The following is a 16,000-nucleotide window of genomic DNA, read 5'->3' as shown; positions in this document are numbered from 1 at the left end:
TATCATCCAGATCATTGATATAGATGACAAATAACAATGGACCCAGCACTGATCCCTGTGGCACACCACTAGTCACAGGCCTCCACTCAGAGAAGCAATTCTCTACTACCACTCTTTGGCTTCTTCCATTGAGCCAAAGTCTAATCCAATTTACCACCTCTCCATGTATACCTAGCGACTGAATTTTCCTAACTAACCTCCCATGTGGAACCTTGCTGAAGTCCATGTAGACAACACCCACTGCCTTCCCTTCATCCACTTTCCTGGTAACCTCCTCGAAAAACTCCAATAGATTGGTCAAACATGACCTACCACGCATAAAGCCATGTTGACTCTCCCTAATAAGTCCCTGTCCAAACGCTTGTAGATTCTGTCTCTTAGTACTACTTCCAATATCCACTACCAACATCAAACTTACCGGCCTATAATTCCCCGGATTACTTTTCGATCCTTTTTCAAACAACGGAACAACATGAGCCATTCTCTAATCCTCCGGCACCTCACCTGTAGATATCGACATTTTAAATATATCTGCCAGGGCCCCTGCAATTTCAACACTAGTCTCCTTCTAGATCTGTGGGAATAACCTGTCAGGTCCTGGGGATTTATCCACTTTAATTTGCCTCAAGATAGCAAGCACCTCCTCCTTTTCAATCCGTACAGTTTCCATGATCTCACTACTTGTTTCCCTTAATTTCATAGACTTCATGCCAGTTTCCCTAGAAAATACAGACGCAAAAAACCCATTTAAGATCTCCCCCATTTCTTTTGGTTCCGCACATAGCCGACCACTCTGATCTTCAAGAGGACCAATTTTATCCCTTACAATCCTTTTACTCTTAATATACCTGTAAAAGCTCTTTGGATTATCCTTCACTTTGACTGCCAAGGCAACCTCATGTCTTCTTTTAGCCCTCCTGATTTCCTTCTTAAGTATTTTCTTGCACTTTTTATACTCCTCAAGCACCTTATTTACTCCCTGTTTCCTATACATGTCATACAACTCCCTCTTCTTCTTTATCAGAGTTGCAATATCCCTTGAGAACCAAGGTTCCTTATTCCTATTCACTTTGCCTTTAATCCTGACAGGAACATACATAATCCTGACAGGAACATACAGGCTCTGCACTCTCAAAATTTCTCCTTTGAAGGCTTCCCACTTACTGATCACATCCTTGCCAGAGAACAACCTGTCCCAATCCACACTTTTTAGGTCCTTCATCACTTCAAATTTGGCCTTCTTCCAGTTCAGAACCTCAACCCTAGGACCACATCTATCCTTGTCCATGATCAACTTGAAACTAATGGTGTTATGATCACTGGAACCAAAGTGCTCCCCTACACACACTTCCGTCACTTGTCCTAACTCGTTTCCTAACAGGAGATCCAATATTGCATCCCCTCTAGTTAGTACCTCTATATATTGATTTAGAAAACTTTCCTGAACACACCTTACAAACTCTAAACCATCTAGACCCCTAACAGTATGGGAGTCCCAATCAATATGTGGGAAATTAAAATCCCCTACCGCCACAACTTTATGTTTCCTGCAGGTTGTTACAGAACATAGAACATTACAGCACAGTATAGTTCCTTCAGTCCATGATGACCTTTTAAACTATTCCATGATCAACCTAACCCTTCCCTCCCACATTGCTCACCATTGTTCAATCATAAATGTGCCTATCTAAGAGTTTCTTCAATGTTCCCAATGTATCTGCCTCTACCACCACTCCTGGTAGCACATTCTACATCCTCACCACTCTTGTACAAAAAAAAGTATCTCTGACATCCTCTTTATATTTTCCTCCAGTCACCTTAAAATTATGCCTTCCACATTAGCCATTTCTATTCTAGGTAAAAGGATGTCCATTCTACCTATGCCTCTTGTCATCTTGTACACCTCTTATCAAGTCGCCTCTCCTTTGCTACAAAGAGAAAAGCCCGAGCTTGTTCAACCTATCCTCATAAAATATTTTCTTTAATCCAGGCAGCACACTGGTAAATCTCCTCTGCATCCTCTCTAAAGCTTCCACGTTTCTTATAATAAGGTGACTAGAACTGAATACAATACTCAAGCGTGGGCTGTTCTTGATCCTATTGTAGGAATCAAAAGAGAGCGGGTGGTTAAAGTGTAAATGGAAACCAGCTGTCTCAGTAAAAAGTTCTTTACTTAAGGGGTATTTTTTTCTACTAAAATAAACTTTTATTAATAATAAACCACTTATTTACAAGAATATGCCTTTTCATTCAGTACTGAATTTGACAGCCAACGCTTTACTACATCCCCACACTGCTGCCACTCACGCTGCCCCCTGGGGTGGTGCACTACTACAATAACAGGGGTTTCTTCACCCAACCCAGCCCATCCGTCTCCAGTAGCCGGAGAACCCTACCGAGTCCCCAGAGTCTTTGCAGTGGCTGCACCAAGCTTCAGTGCATCTCTGCAGCCCGCAATATGCCAGTCAGCAGCATACCTCAACGGACACCTCGATGTGCTAGCTGACCAATCAAGGGCAACTTTCACTGAGTTCATGATCTGTCAGCCACGTGGAAGAGTACACTTCTTAATGGGTAAATACAACAACATGACATGAACCTGACAATCCATTTCATTTATGAGCTTCCGCATTCAGTATATAGCTCTACGCAGCTTCCACCATCTTCAACAGAACCCTACACCAAACACCTTCTCCCCCCACCCCCCACTCTCTGCTTCCTGCAGGGATCACCCCCTTTTGTGATTTCCTTTGTCCACTGACCCCTCCCCACCAATCCCCCAACTAGCACTTATGCCTGCAAGTGGAAGAAGAGTTACTTCCAATGCTGATGAAGGGTCCCAGACTGAAAAGTCGACAGTTTATTTCCCTCCACAGATGCTGCCTGACCTGCAGTGTGTGTTGATGTTGTCCTCACGTTTGCGAAGTGGGACTCGAACACACAACATTCTGCCCCTTAGATGAGACTTCGACACAGAGCCACAGCAGACTCTTACCCTGTTTAGACCTTTGGGTACCGGGGATTTCAAAGGGCCTCAACCCAAGATTCGACTGTCTCTTTTCCCTCCACAGATGTGGCCTGACCTGCTGAGTTCAAGACACACACTAACACCTCAGCTTTCTGTGTGCTTCCCCAGATTCTAGCATCTGCAGTCTGTTGTGTCTCCTCCTCCTCTCATTGAGCCATAGAGGACTACAGCCCAGAAATAGGCCCTTCAGCCCATCTAGTCCATGCCAAACCGTTATTCTGCCTAGTCCCATTGATGTGTACCTGGCTCCAAGCCCTTCATAACCCTCCTATCCATGTACTTATCAAAATTTCTCTTAAATGTTGCAATTGAACCCTCATCCACCACCAGCTTGAATATGTTAGGACGTAACTCCCTGGAGCACAGGAGAATCTGGGGAGATTTGATAGAGATATAGAAAGTTATGAGGGGATAAATAAGAGTAAATGCATACAGGCTTTTTCCACTGAGGTTGGGTGAGACTAGACCCTGAGGTCATGGGTTTAGGGTGAAAGATGAAATGTTTAAGGGGAACACGAGGGGAAACTTCTTCACTCAGAGGGTAGTGAGTGTGAAGTGAGCTACCAGCAAAGTGGTCAATGTGGGTTTGATTTCAACATTTAAGATAAGTTTGTATAGGTACATGGATGGATATGGTCCAGGTGCAGGCCATTGAGATGAGGCAGAACAACATTTTGGCATGGACTAGATGGGCTGAAGGGCCTGTTCCTTTGCTACAGTGTTCTATGAAACTATGACTTTTGCTGGCAGCTCATCTCACACTCACACCACCCTCATTCCACCACAAGTATTCCCCTTTAATGTCCAGTCAGAGTCTCTCTGCAACCAACACCAAATAGCACTAAGAGATCACTAGCCTCTCTGTGGTGCTTGGGACTGACCATCTGAGCGGTGGAAGATTACTTTTATTTAAATAAGGGATAAATTCAAGGCATTGCTAACAATACAGGCAGACAGGGAACTACCCCCACCTAGTGGTATGATACAGCACTGCAACACAGCAGCATCAATCATAAATACACAAAGTGCTCGAGGAACTCAGCAGGTCAGACAGCAACTATGCAGGAGTATAAACAATTTGATGTTTTGGGCCAAGACCCGCTGTGAGCCTCAATCATATATGTCCACAGACGGAAGACTGGCTAAGAGAATATCTTTTTGTGACAGAGACGTGCAAGTCCCTGGATCTAATCCATGCTGAATATATGTACCTATTTATACTGGTGCCATCTTACTTATTCTCTCCATGTTTCCAGCAGCTTCTCCAGATTCTACACTTCACCCACACATGGGGGGAAATTCATAGCGACCAGTTAAGCCAGTGACCCCGTATGCATTTGGAGTGTGGGAAAGAACCAGAGCACTCAGGAGAAACTCACAGGGCTTCAGGCAGAAAGACAGTGTTGCAGGTCAGGATCGAACCTGGGTTTCTGGCTCGGTGAGGCAGCAGACTCAAAGTCAAACAGAGTTTCCTGTCATCTGCACAAATCCATGGATGGACGGATGCAACAGCAGCATCGTGGGTAAAAAGCATCAAATAAGCAGCATTTACAAGAAAAACTAATTAACAACAAACACAATTAAAACAAAATAAAGTCTATTGTAGTACAAGATGATCAAGGTGGCCATAGGGTTGCTAAGGTGCAGTGATTCAAAATGTGCTAGTTGGCTTAGGAACCAAATGGTTGAAAGGAAGTATGCGTTTCCTGAAACTGGTAGTGTGGGACTTCCGGCTTCAGTACCTCCTGATTGCTGCAAAGACATGCATGAACACGAGAGTCTGCAGATGCTGGAAATCCAGAGTAATGCACACAAAGTGTTGGAGGAACTCAGCAGGTCAGGCAGCATCTTATGGAGAGGAATAAAGAGTTGACCCTTCATCAGGACTCAGAAGGCAATACCTGGATGGTGGGATCTTTGATGCACTTCCTTCTTAATCTCCTTTGCAACTTCTCCAGTAGTGTAGCAGTTTTCTCTTAGTCATTACCACTGCCCCACCTTCCCTCACCCAACTCTAAAATCCATTTTGTGTTATCTAGCTGCAGTACATATGCATACACAAATACATATTAATAAGTAGTGCAAACAGAGAGGAACGAAATACTGAGGTAGAGTACATGGTTCATTGTCCATTCAGAAACCTGATGGCGGAGGGGTAGAGGCTGTCCCTGAAATGTTGAGTGTGTGTCTTCAGGCTCCTTCTCTGATGGTAGCAATGAGAAAAGGGCACGTCCTGAGCGATTGAGGTCATTAATGATGGATGCCACCTTTTGAAGATGTCCTTGATGCTGGGGAGGCTAGTGTGCATGTTGGAGCTGGCTGTGTTTACAACTTTCTGCAGCTTTCTCTGATCCTGTGCAGTGACCCCTCCCTCCCCCCATCCCAGAGGGTGATGCAATCAGTTAGAATGCTTTCCACCGTACATCTGTAGAAATTTGTGAGCATCTTTGGCAACATACCAAATCTCCTCAAACTCCTAATAAAATATTGCTTCTGGTGTACACCTTTCTGATTGCAGCAATATGCTGGGCTGAGGATAGATCTTCAGAAACATTGACGCCCAGGAACTTGAAACTGCTCACTTGCTTCACTTCTAGTCCCTTGATGAGGACTGGTCTGTTTCCTTGACTTCCCCTTCCTGAAGACCACAATCAATTCTTTGGTCTTACTGACATTCATTGCAAGGTTTTTGCTATGACACCACTAAACTAGCTGATCTATCTCACTCTTGTATGCCTCCATGTCACCATTTGAAATTCTGCCAAGATTAGTTCTGTTGTCAGCAAATTTATAGATGGCGCTTTGACCTGTGCCTAGCCACACAATCATGGGTATAGAGAGAGCAGAGCAGTGGGCTAAGCACACATCCTTGTGGTGTACCAGTGTGGATTGTCAGTGAGAAGGAAGTGTTATTTCCGATCTGCACTGTGTGGTTTCCTGGTGAGGAAGTCAAGGATCCAGTTGCAGAGGTAAGTATAGAGACCCAGGTTTTGTTGTGTTGAATGCTGAGCTGTAGTTGCTAAACAGTAGCCTGCCGTAGGCATTACTCTTGCCCAGATAATCCAGGGCTGAGTGGAGAGCCAGTGAGATTGCATCCTCTATAGACCTATTATGGTGACAGGCAAATTGCACAAATCTAGTTTAGGCAGGAGTTGATTCTAGCTATGACCAACATCTCAAAGCACTTCACCACAGCAGATATGAGTGCCTATGGATGACTGTCTTGGAGGCAGCTCACTCTGGTCTTCTTGGGCACTGGTATGATTGTCATCCTTCTGAAGCAGGTGAGAACCTCCAACTGCAGCAGTGAGAAATTGAAGATGTCTATGAACACTCCTGCAGTTGGTTGGCACAGGCATTCAGACCCCTACCATCAAGGCCCGAGGCCATGACAGGGTTCACCCTCCTGACAGAGATCACAGGGTCACTGGATGCTGCAGGCATTCATACAGGTGTAGCTTTATTCTCCCTTTCAAAGCGTGTTGAGCTCACCTGGGAGTGAAGCATCACACCCATTCACGATGTTAGACTGTGCTCTGTAGGAAGCAATGGCCTGCAAACACTGCCTGAGGATCTTCGCCTAGAAGACCCAGGAAGTCATGTGGTGAAAACAGAAGTCAGAGGGCCAATCACCCTTCTATCGCCCCAGGACACAGGACTCTGGCAAGCTGCTGTCAGTGGCTGATGCTGCAGGGGCGATGGGCTTAAGGAGGAGAAGGATAGGAAGGATGCGATGGAACTGGAGAACAATCTCACCAACAGTCTCACTATAGCTGTAACATGACATCCTTGCTCTTGAACCCAATACCCTATCCAATTAAGTCAAGCATCACATAACACCTTCTTCACCACTGTGTTGTCACTTTCAGTAGATGGAGTTACCTGCACCTCTAAGCTTTTGCTGTTCTACTGCAAACCCCTGGGCCCTGTCCACTTGCATCCATACCCTGTGATCCAATAAACCACAGGAGAGGGGATACAATGTGACATTTTAGATCTTCCTTCCAAGGGACAGCACAGTGAAGGGTTACTCACTGTCTGGGTGGTCCTGGCCATCCCCCTGTCTGAGGGACGGGCTCTCGGACAGTCTCCTGGTTCTTCGTAGCTCCTCGAACTCGTGGCGACACTTTAGGCACTGAAGTCTGGAGAAAGCCTCCGGTTCCGACTGCTGCTGCCTGGCCTCCAGTGCTTCAGTCAGGATCTTAATCAGGGTCTGCAACAGTAAAGCGTGCAGAAATCATTAGTGCATAGGCCAGGAAACGTGGCACCTCACAATGTAATCAAGGGCAAGAGGATTTTCCTCAATCAGAACAGGACCTAAGGAGACTTTATAAATTCAGTTATAGTCATAGAATCATAGAACACGACAGCACAAAAAGTCCCTTTGGCCCGTCTAGTCCATGCTGGATATAATCTGCCTCGTCCCATTGACCTGCACCCAGACTATAACTCTCCATATTCCTCGCATCCATGTACCTAGCCAACCTTCTCTTAAATGTTGAAATTGAACCTGAATCCACCACTTCAGAATCAGGTTTATTATCACTGACATATTGTATATCGCAAAATGTGCCATTTTGCAGCAGCAGTACAATGTATAAAATCATCATAATGACAAAATAAAGAAAAAGTGCAAAGGAGTAACGAGGTAGTGTTCGTGGAGGGAAAGAAGCTGTTCCTAAAACAAGGAGTGTCTTCAGGCTCCTGTACCTCCTCCCTGATGGTAGCAATGAGGAGAAAGCATGCCCTTGAAGATGGGGAGGGGTGATGGAGCTGGTTGTAACATTACATTAGGGCACTGACGGAAGAAGATGTACTCCCTTCCAGGGAGGGGGTACCGTCCAGAGTAAGGGAGAGAAGCTGTCCGATGGAGTGAGGTGGGGGGAGATGCCTGGAGGGGGAGAGAGTGCGGGGGACATCCAAAGGGGAAACATAACTTCTTTAGGATTTACACTCATTGCTGAGTCAAAAGTTTCTGCACATTGAGTAACTTAATGCCCAAACTCCCACAATGCTTTCCAAGAATGATCACTGGCAGTCTCTACTATGGACTCAGCTTTTCCCTCTCTCTACCTCAATACACTGTGTAATGAATGATATTTATGAACAGTATGTAGGGCAAGCTTTTCACTGCATCCCAATACACGTGACAATAACAAACCAATTCCAAATCCAGTTCTACATCCATTTCTTTCCAAGACCAGGTATGGTGACAAGAGGCTTCCCAGATGCTCACCTGAGAGGCCTCCTGGGGATTTGTATCCATGATGACGTACTTGCGCTTGCGTTTGTCCCTGCGGATGTAACTAAAGCAGCACTCCACTGAGGGAAGAAGCCGGCCTCTGCTCTGCCGAGAAAGGCAAGACTCAGAATTATTTTCCTGCAATAAAGAAGACTGTGTTATGAGGAACCTGGACTGCTGGGAGAGGCACAGCATATACCTCATACGAGCATACTGCTGTGCTTGCAGCTGGGGAGGATCTGGTCACTGATCACCACAGATTTTTTTTTTAAATTTAGAGATACAGCACGTTAACAGGCCCTTCTGACCGAATGTGCCGCTAATTACTCCCATGTGAGCAATTACCCTACTAACTGGTACAACTTGAAAACTGGAACCAGAGGAAACCCACTGAGAACGTACAAACTCCTTACAGACAGCCACAGGACTCGAACCCCAGGTCGCCTGTGCTGTAAGAGCATTATATTAACCATTATGCCTCTGTGTCACCCCATTGTGGTGTTGGCAGGTCCGAGATCTACAGGCCCGAGTCCACGTCCGCTGGAGGCTTGCGCTGGGGTAAAAGAACTGTGTATGTGCGTGGGTGAGCGGGAAGGAACTGGGGTGTTTTTCCTGTTGTTGTGTTCTGTGTTGTTCTGCCCAGTGTTGCCGGCATGTCATGTGGACACGAGAATGTGTGGCGACACTTGTGGGCTGTGCCAACTCGAACATCTTTGGAGTGTGTGAGGAACCAGAGCACTCGAAGGAAACTCATGTGGTCGGGGAAGAATGTACAAACTCCTTACAATGTAAACAGCGCACTTCACCGTATGTTTCACCGTACATTTGACAGATAAACTTGAATCTTACTATCTTGCAGCTCTCCTCAACCACCTCAAACCAGCTCAACCTGGAGACACTGTGGACGACGGCAGATCAGAGTTCTGCCATTGAGAGTTGCCACAGGCCTCCTTTCCTCAGATTATTGAGCAGGAAGAGTTAGGCAGCACGGTAGCATGGCAGTTAGCGTAATGCTTTACAATGCTAGCGATCACCCATCGGTTCAATTTCTGCCATGGCCCGTAAGGATGTTCTCCCCATGGCTTTGCCAGTTTCCTCCGGACGCTCTGGTTTCCTCCCACATTCCAAAGACTCTCCAGGACAATCCTCCAGCAGACACTGATTCAGGCCCACAGGCACTGCGATGAGGCATGTGGCACAGCACAGGCGATCTGGGTTCAATTTCCTGCTGCTGTCTTTAAGGAGTTTGTATTTCTCAACAGAACTGTATGGGTTTCCTCCAGGTTAGGGTTAGGTTGTGGGGCATGCTACATTGACAATGGAAGCATGTCGATGCTTATGGGGTGCTCCCAGCACAGTCCTCGGACTGTGTTGGTCAATAACGCGAACGATGCATTTCACTGTATGCTTCAATGTTTTGATGTATATGTGACAAATAAAGGCAATCTAATCTGGCTTGATTGTCTATGAAAGTTCCTGGGACACTGAGTGAATGAGAAGCACTGTAGAAAAGGAACTTGACTTTTTAAATGCTTTACTTCCACTGAGAGATGCATTAGCAACCAGAGAACAGACAGCATTAGGGTGTTGGGAATTGGAGTTCAATTGCAACATCAGCTGGAAGGAGTATGAACGTTCCTCTCTGTGAATGCATCGGTTTCCTCCAGGTGCTCCGGTTCCCCCCCCCCGACCCCCCCACAGTCCATTGACGTACTGGTTAACTGGATAAATGGTCATTGTAAATTGTCCTGTGATTAGGGTAGGGTTGAACAGGTGGGGTGCCTGGTGGTACGGTTCATTGGGCAAAGGAAGCAGGTATTGCGAGAGCTTTTTTGAAACAGGTTAGCTGCAGTAATCTGGGACACGCTGGGTGGTAGGGTCAGATACAACGGGAGCTTTTCAAATGGAAATCGGAGAATTACTTTGAGGGACATTCTAACAGGCTCTTGGGAAAGAATGAGCGAGTGCAAAGAGTCTGCTTAAGAAGTTAAGCTTGGTGCCAAGCACACTAACAAACTTCAGCATCAAGCTCCTTCAGCAAGGGCACTGCTACAGCAAAGAACATGGACCATCTGATTGCAGGGTCAAAGCAAGCACAGCAGGGTTTAGCTTTTATGAGGCATGTTACTGTAGTTGCACACACAAGGGGGGGGCTGCATGCATAAGCGATGAGTCTCTGTTCCTCCCAGTGTGCTGGAGCAGAGATAAATCAGGTCATGGATAGTGCTCATAAACAAGAGATTCTGCAGATGCTCTAAATCTAGAGCAACACACACAAAATGCAGGAGGAACTCAGCAGGTCAGGCAGCATCTGTGGAAATGAACAGTTGATGCTTCAGGCCTAAACCCCTCACCAGGAGAGGAAAAGAAGAGGGAAGATGCCAGAATCAATCTTCTCCTCACCTCTCCCGGGCACCCCTCCTCCTTCCCACTCTCCTGTTCTTTCAGAATCCTCCTTCCCTAGCCCTGTGCTTTTTCCACCTACCACCTCCCATCTTCTTAATTCATTCCCCTTCCCCCACCTACCTGGTTTCACCTTCTAGCATGTTTTCCTTTCTCTCCCCCCCCCCCCACCACCTTCTTATTCCAGCATCTTCCCCCTTCTTTTCCAGTCCAGATGAAGGGTCTCAGCTCAAAACACTGACTGTTCATTTCCATGAATGCTGCCTAACCTGCTGAGTTCCTCCAGCATTTTGTGGTGGTTAGTGAACACAAGTGATTTTCCTTCTTTAGAGCCGTGGCTCCTGTGAGACTGTAACAGTGAGTGGCAGCCCAAGGACGTAATGCTGAGTGTGATCCCGCTGCCTGCCACCACGCTGACGGCCACTCAACGTACCATGGAATGCAACACGCGCCTCTACACGTTGCCAGGCAGGCATGGCTCACAAGTGGAAGCATGTGCCAAGCCTGTTGTAAGGCGAGTGTACGAGGTCCCAGTGCTGTGGAGTGAACCATGGGTTTTGAAGGGTGGGTAAAATGCAAGGCGAATCCAAGGTGTGCCTTCAGGCAACAAGCAGTGAGACACCCTCTGATATTCAGCCCAGTGAGAAGACAGCACCACAGGCAATGCCCTTGTGTAGTGTGTGGTTAGTAACAAGAGACCTTTGCCATCAGGATCAAGTACATCTGGGCAAATGCTTATACAGAGATGACACCGGATTGAAAGATGTGGAATCCTTGTGGGTAGAATGATGAAACTGCACACATTAGAAACCCTGATAGTAGTTATACGCGGGCCTCCAAATAGTATCTAGGATGCAGGATACAAATAACAAAGGGAGATTGAAAAGGCATGCAAAAAGAGCAATAACATAAGAAATGGGAGCAGGAGTAGGCCATCTGGACCATCGAGCCTGCTCTGCCATTCAATAAGATCATGGATGATCTGACCATGGACTCATTTCCACCTACCTGCCTTCTCTCCAGAACCTTTAATTCCTCTACTATGCAAAAATCTATCCAACCTTGTCTTAGATGCATTTACTAAAGTAGCCTCCACTGCTTCATTGGTCAGAGAATTTCACAGATTGGGAAAAGCAGTTCCTCAACTCCATCTTAAATCTATACCTCCAAATCTTGAGGTTATGCCCCCTAGTTCTAGTCTCACCTACTAGAGGAAACTACTTTCCTGCCTCTTTATCTACTCCTTTCATAATTTTTGTAGGTTTATATAAGATCTCCTCTCATTCTTCTGAATTCCAGCGAGTACAGACCCAGGCAATTCAATCTGTCCTCATCTCTGGAATCAACCTGGTGGACCTCCTCTCCACTGTTTCCAAAGCCAGTATATCCTTCCTCAAGTAAGGAGACCAGAACTGCACACAGTACTCCAGGTGCAGTCTCACCAATACCCTGTACAGTTGCAGCGTAACGTCCCTGCTCTTAAATTCAATCCTTCTGGCAATGAAGGCCAACATTCCTTTTGCTTTCTTGATAGCCTGCTGCACCTGGAAACCACCCTATTGCGATTCATGCACAAGCACTCCCAAGCCCTTCTGCATAGCAGCATGCTGCAACCTTTTACCATTTAAATAATAATCTGATCTTCCATTTTACCTTCCTTGCATTTACCAACATTGTACACCATCTGCCAGACCCTTGCCCACTCGCTTAGTCTATCTATACCTCTCTGTAGACTCTCCATATCCTCTGGACAATTTGCTTTACCACTCAATTTACCGTCATCAGCAAACTTAGATACAATACACTCCCTTTCTTTATTGCTCGCTCAGTGGTTCTTTGTTGCTTTTTAAAGTTTTCCCAGTCTTCCAGTTTCCCACTACTCTTGACAACTTTGTACACACAAGCTTTTAGTTTGATCCCTTCCTTTATTTCCTTAGTTATCCATGGCTGGCTCCATGTTACGATAGTGATGGAGGATTTCAATATACAGGTAGATTGGGAAAATCAGGTTGCTGCTGGATCCCAAGAGAGGGAATATGTAGAATGATTAAAAGATGTCCTTTTAGAGCAGTTTGGGGTTGATCCCAGTAGGAGAAAGGCAATCCTGGATTAGGTGTTGTGCACTGAACAGATTTTTATTATGAAGGTAAAGGAACTCTGGAGGCAGTGATCATAATATAGAATTCACTCTGCAGTTTGAGAAGGAGAAGATAAAGTCAGATGTATCATTATTACAGCAGAGTAAAGGGAATTACAGAGGCACAAGAGTGAAGCTGGCCAAAGTTGATTGGAAGAGGACACTAACAGGGATCACTGCAAAACAGCAATGGCAAGAATTTCTGTAGGCTACCCGGAAGGCACAGGGTAAATTCATTCCAAAGATGAAGAAGTATTTTAAAGGGAGGATGAGGACACTGGCTGACAAGAGAAGTCAAAGGCAAGCATTAAAGCAAAAGAGAGGGCATTAATATATCAAAAATTAGTGGGAATTAGAGGATTGGGAAGCTTTTAAAAACTGACAGAAGGCAACTAAAAATCCATAAGGAGGGAATAGATTAAATATGAAGTTAAACTGGCCAACAACATAAAAGAGGATACCAAAAGTTTTTTTCAAATATATAAAGATTAAGAGAAAGGGAAGAGTGGATATTGGACTGCTGGAAAATTACACTGGAGAGGTAGTGATGGGGTACAAAGAAATGGCAGATGAACTTGAGTATTTTGCACCAGTCTTCTCCATGGAGGACACTAGCAGTATGCCAGAAATTCAAGAGCGTCAGGAGGCCAAAGTGAGTGTAGTTGCTATTACAAAGAAGGTGCTTGGGAAGCTGAAAGGGCTGACGGTAGATAAAAATCATCAGGACTTGATGGACTACACCCCCCCCCCCCGCCCCCGGGGTCTAAAAGAGGTGGCTAAAGAGGTTATGGATCTTTCAAGAAGCACTGGATTTTGGAATGATTCCAGAGAACTGGAAAATTGCAATTGTCACTCTACTTTTTAAGAAGGGAGGGAGGCAGAAGAAAATATATTATAGACCGGTTAGCCTGACTTCAGTGGTTTGGAAGACATTTCTGTTTATTATTAAGGATGATATTTGATATACTTAAAGGCACATGATAAAACACACCAAAGCACGCATAGTTTCCTTAAGGGGAAATCTCGCCTGACAAACCTGTTAGAATTCTTTGAGGAAATAACAGGCAGGATAGACAGAGGAGAGTCAGTGGATGCTGTTTATTTGAATTTTCAGAAGGTCTTTGACAAGGTGCCACACACAAGGCTGCTTAACGAGAGCCCAGGTTATAACAGTGAAGATACTAGCATGGATAGAAGATAAGAATGGGAACAAAGGGGGCCTTTGAAACGGAGACATCTCTTTCTCCCTTATTAGGGGGAGAGAGAGAGAGAGAGCCTGTGGTATGTCGAATATTGGGTGAATGAGTAGCCTTTGGAGTACTGCAAGTCCGTGTCTTTGCTGCTGCATGCTTGAGTGCTCGGTGGTGGGTGCTGATACTTTTCTTTTGCGGTGGGGGGAAGCGGGGATTGTTGCTTGCTGCCGGTTATGCGCAGGAGGGAGAGGGGCTGGGGGGGGGGCGGACTTTGGGGTTCTAACATTTAACTGTCATTCATTCTTTGGGGCACTCCTCTGTTTTCGTGGATGGTTGTGAAGAAAAACATTTCAAAATGTATATTGTATACATTTCTCTGACATTAAATATACCTTTAAAACCTTTTATGGCTGGCTGTTGGTGACCAGTGGTGTTCCGCAGGGGACAGTGTTGGGACCGTTGCTTTTCACATTATATGTTAACGATTGAGATGATGGAAGTGAGTGCTTTGTGACTAAGTTTGCGGATGATACAAACTTAAGGGGAGGGGCAGGAAGAGTTGAGGAAGCAGGAAGCTTGCAGAAGGACAGAAGCATATTGGGAGAATTGGCAAAGAGGTGACTATTGGAATATAGTGTGAGGAAGTGTATGGTCATGTATTTTGGTAGAAGAAATAAAGGCAAAGAATACTTTCTAAATGAGGAAAGATTTCAAAAATCAGAGGCGCAAAGGGACTTGGAAGTTCTTGTGCTGGATTCCCTAAGAGTTAACTTGCAGGTTGAGTCAATGGTAAACAAGCAAATGGAATATTAGCATTCATTTTGAGAGGAGTAGAATTTAAAAACAAGGATGTAATGTTGAAGTTTATCAGGCACATTTGAAGTAATGTGGTGGTAAGGAAGGCAAATGCAATGTTTGCATTTATCTTGAGAGGACTAGAATGTGAGAGTAAGTATGTAATGCTGAGGCTTCATAAGGCAATAGTCAGACTGCCCTTATCTAATAAAACAAGTGCTGGGAATGGAGTGGGTCCAGAGGAGGTTCAGGTGAATGATTCTGGCAATGAAAGGGTTAATCTATGAGGCGCTCATGCCCTGTACTTGCTGGAGTTTAGAAGAATGAGGGGAAACTGATTGAAACCTATTGAATATTTGAAAGTCTGGATGGAGTAGATGTTGGGACAATGTTTCCTATAGTGGGGGGATCTAGGACCAGAGGGCACAACCTTAGAACAGAGAGATATCCAGTTAGAACAGAATTGAGGAGGAATTTCTTTCGCCAGAGCACAATGAATCCGTGGAATTCACTGCCACAGGCTGCTGCGGAGGCCAAATCATTGAATATATTTAAAGTGAAGGTTGATAGGTTCATGATTAGTCAGGGTGTTAAATGCTTCCGGAAGAAGGAAGGAGAATGGGATTGAGAGGGATAATAAATCAGCCATGATGGAATGCCAGAGTAGACTTGATGGGCTGAATGGCCCAATTCCTATATCTTATGGTTATGGAGTCTCAATGGGTATTTGATAACAGCCACAGGAAGGGTTAAAGGGCTAATGAGACTTTATGTAACATATAGAGTACTATAGCACAGAAACAGGCCCTTGAACTGTTATTCTGATAGTCCCATCAACCTGCATCAGGACCATTGCCCTCCATACCCCTTCCATCCATGTAACTATCCAAACTTCTCTGAGATGTTGCAATCAAACCCACAACCACCATTTCACCTGGCAGCTCGTTCCAACTTGCACCACCCTCTGGGTGAAGTAGCTCCCCCCAGGTAAATATTTCACCTTTCACCCTTAACCTATGACCTCTAGTTCTAATTCTCAACCAACCTCGGTAGAAAAGGCCTGCGTGTATTTACCTCCTTTCTACTCCTCAATTTTGTATACCTCTATCAAATTTCCCCTCATTCACCTATGCTGTAGGGAATGAAGTCCTACTCTCTTTAACTGACCTTATAACTTCCGTTCTAAAGGCCTGGCAGTGTCC

General features: G+C 45.3%; 1 protein-coding gene across 5 annotated transcripts in view; it reads right to left on the bottom strand.

Moving 5' to 3' along the window:
- stk11ip (serine/threonine kinase 11 interacting protein) overlaps nt 1-16,000 on the bottom strand; it is a 147,657-nt gene that overhangs the window by 58,915 nt on the left and 72,742 nt on the right. For 3 of the 5 annotated variants that reach the window (XM_072261034.1, XM_072261035.1, XM_072261038.1), the window contains 2 exons: nt 8,265-8,408; nt 7,064-7,241 (listed from right to left, as the gene is read on the bottom strand). In XM_072261034.1, coding sequence (XP_072117135.1) covers nt 7,064-7,241; nt 8,265-8,408 — 322 coding nt within the window. The remainder of the gene's footprint in view (nt 1-7,063; nt 7,242-8,264; nt 8,409-16,000) is intronic. The other 2 variants (XM_072261036.1, XM_072261037.1) reach the window with 2 other exon arrangements.

Source organism: Mobula birostris, chromosome 6, assembly GCF_030028105.1.
Source record: "Mobula birostris isolate sMobBir1 chromosome 6, sMobBir1.hap1, whole genome shotgun sequence".
Taxonomy (NCBI): Eukaryota; Metazoa; Chordata; class Chondrichthyes; order Myliobatiformes; family Myliobatidae; genus Mobula; species Mobula birostris.
Note: the sequence above shows the minus strand (reverse complement) of the source record. Positions and strands in the feature narration are given on the sequence as shown.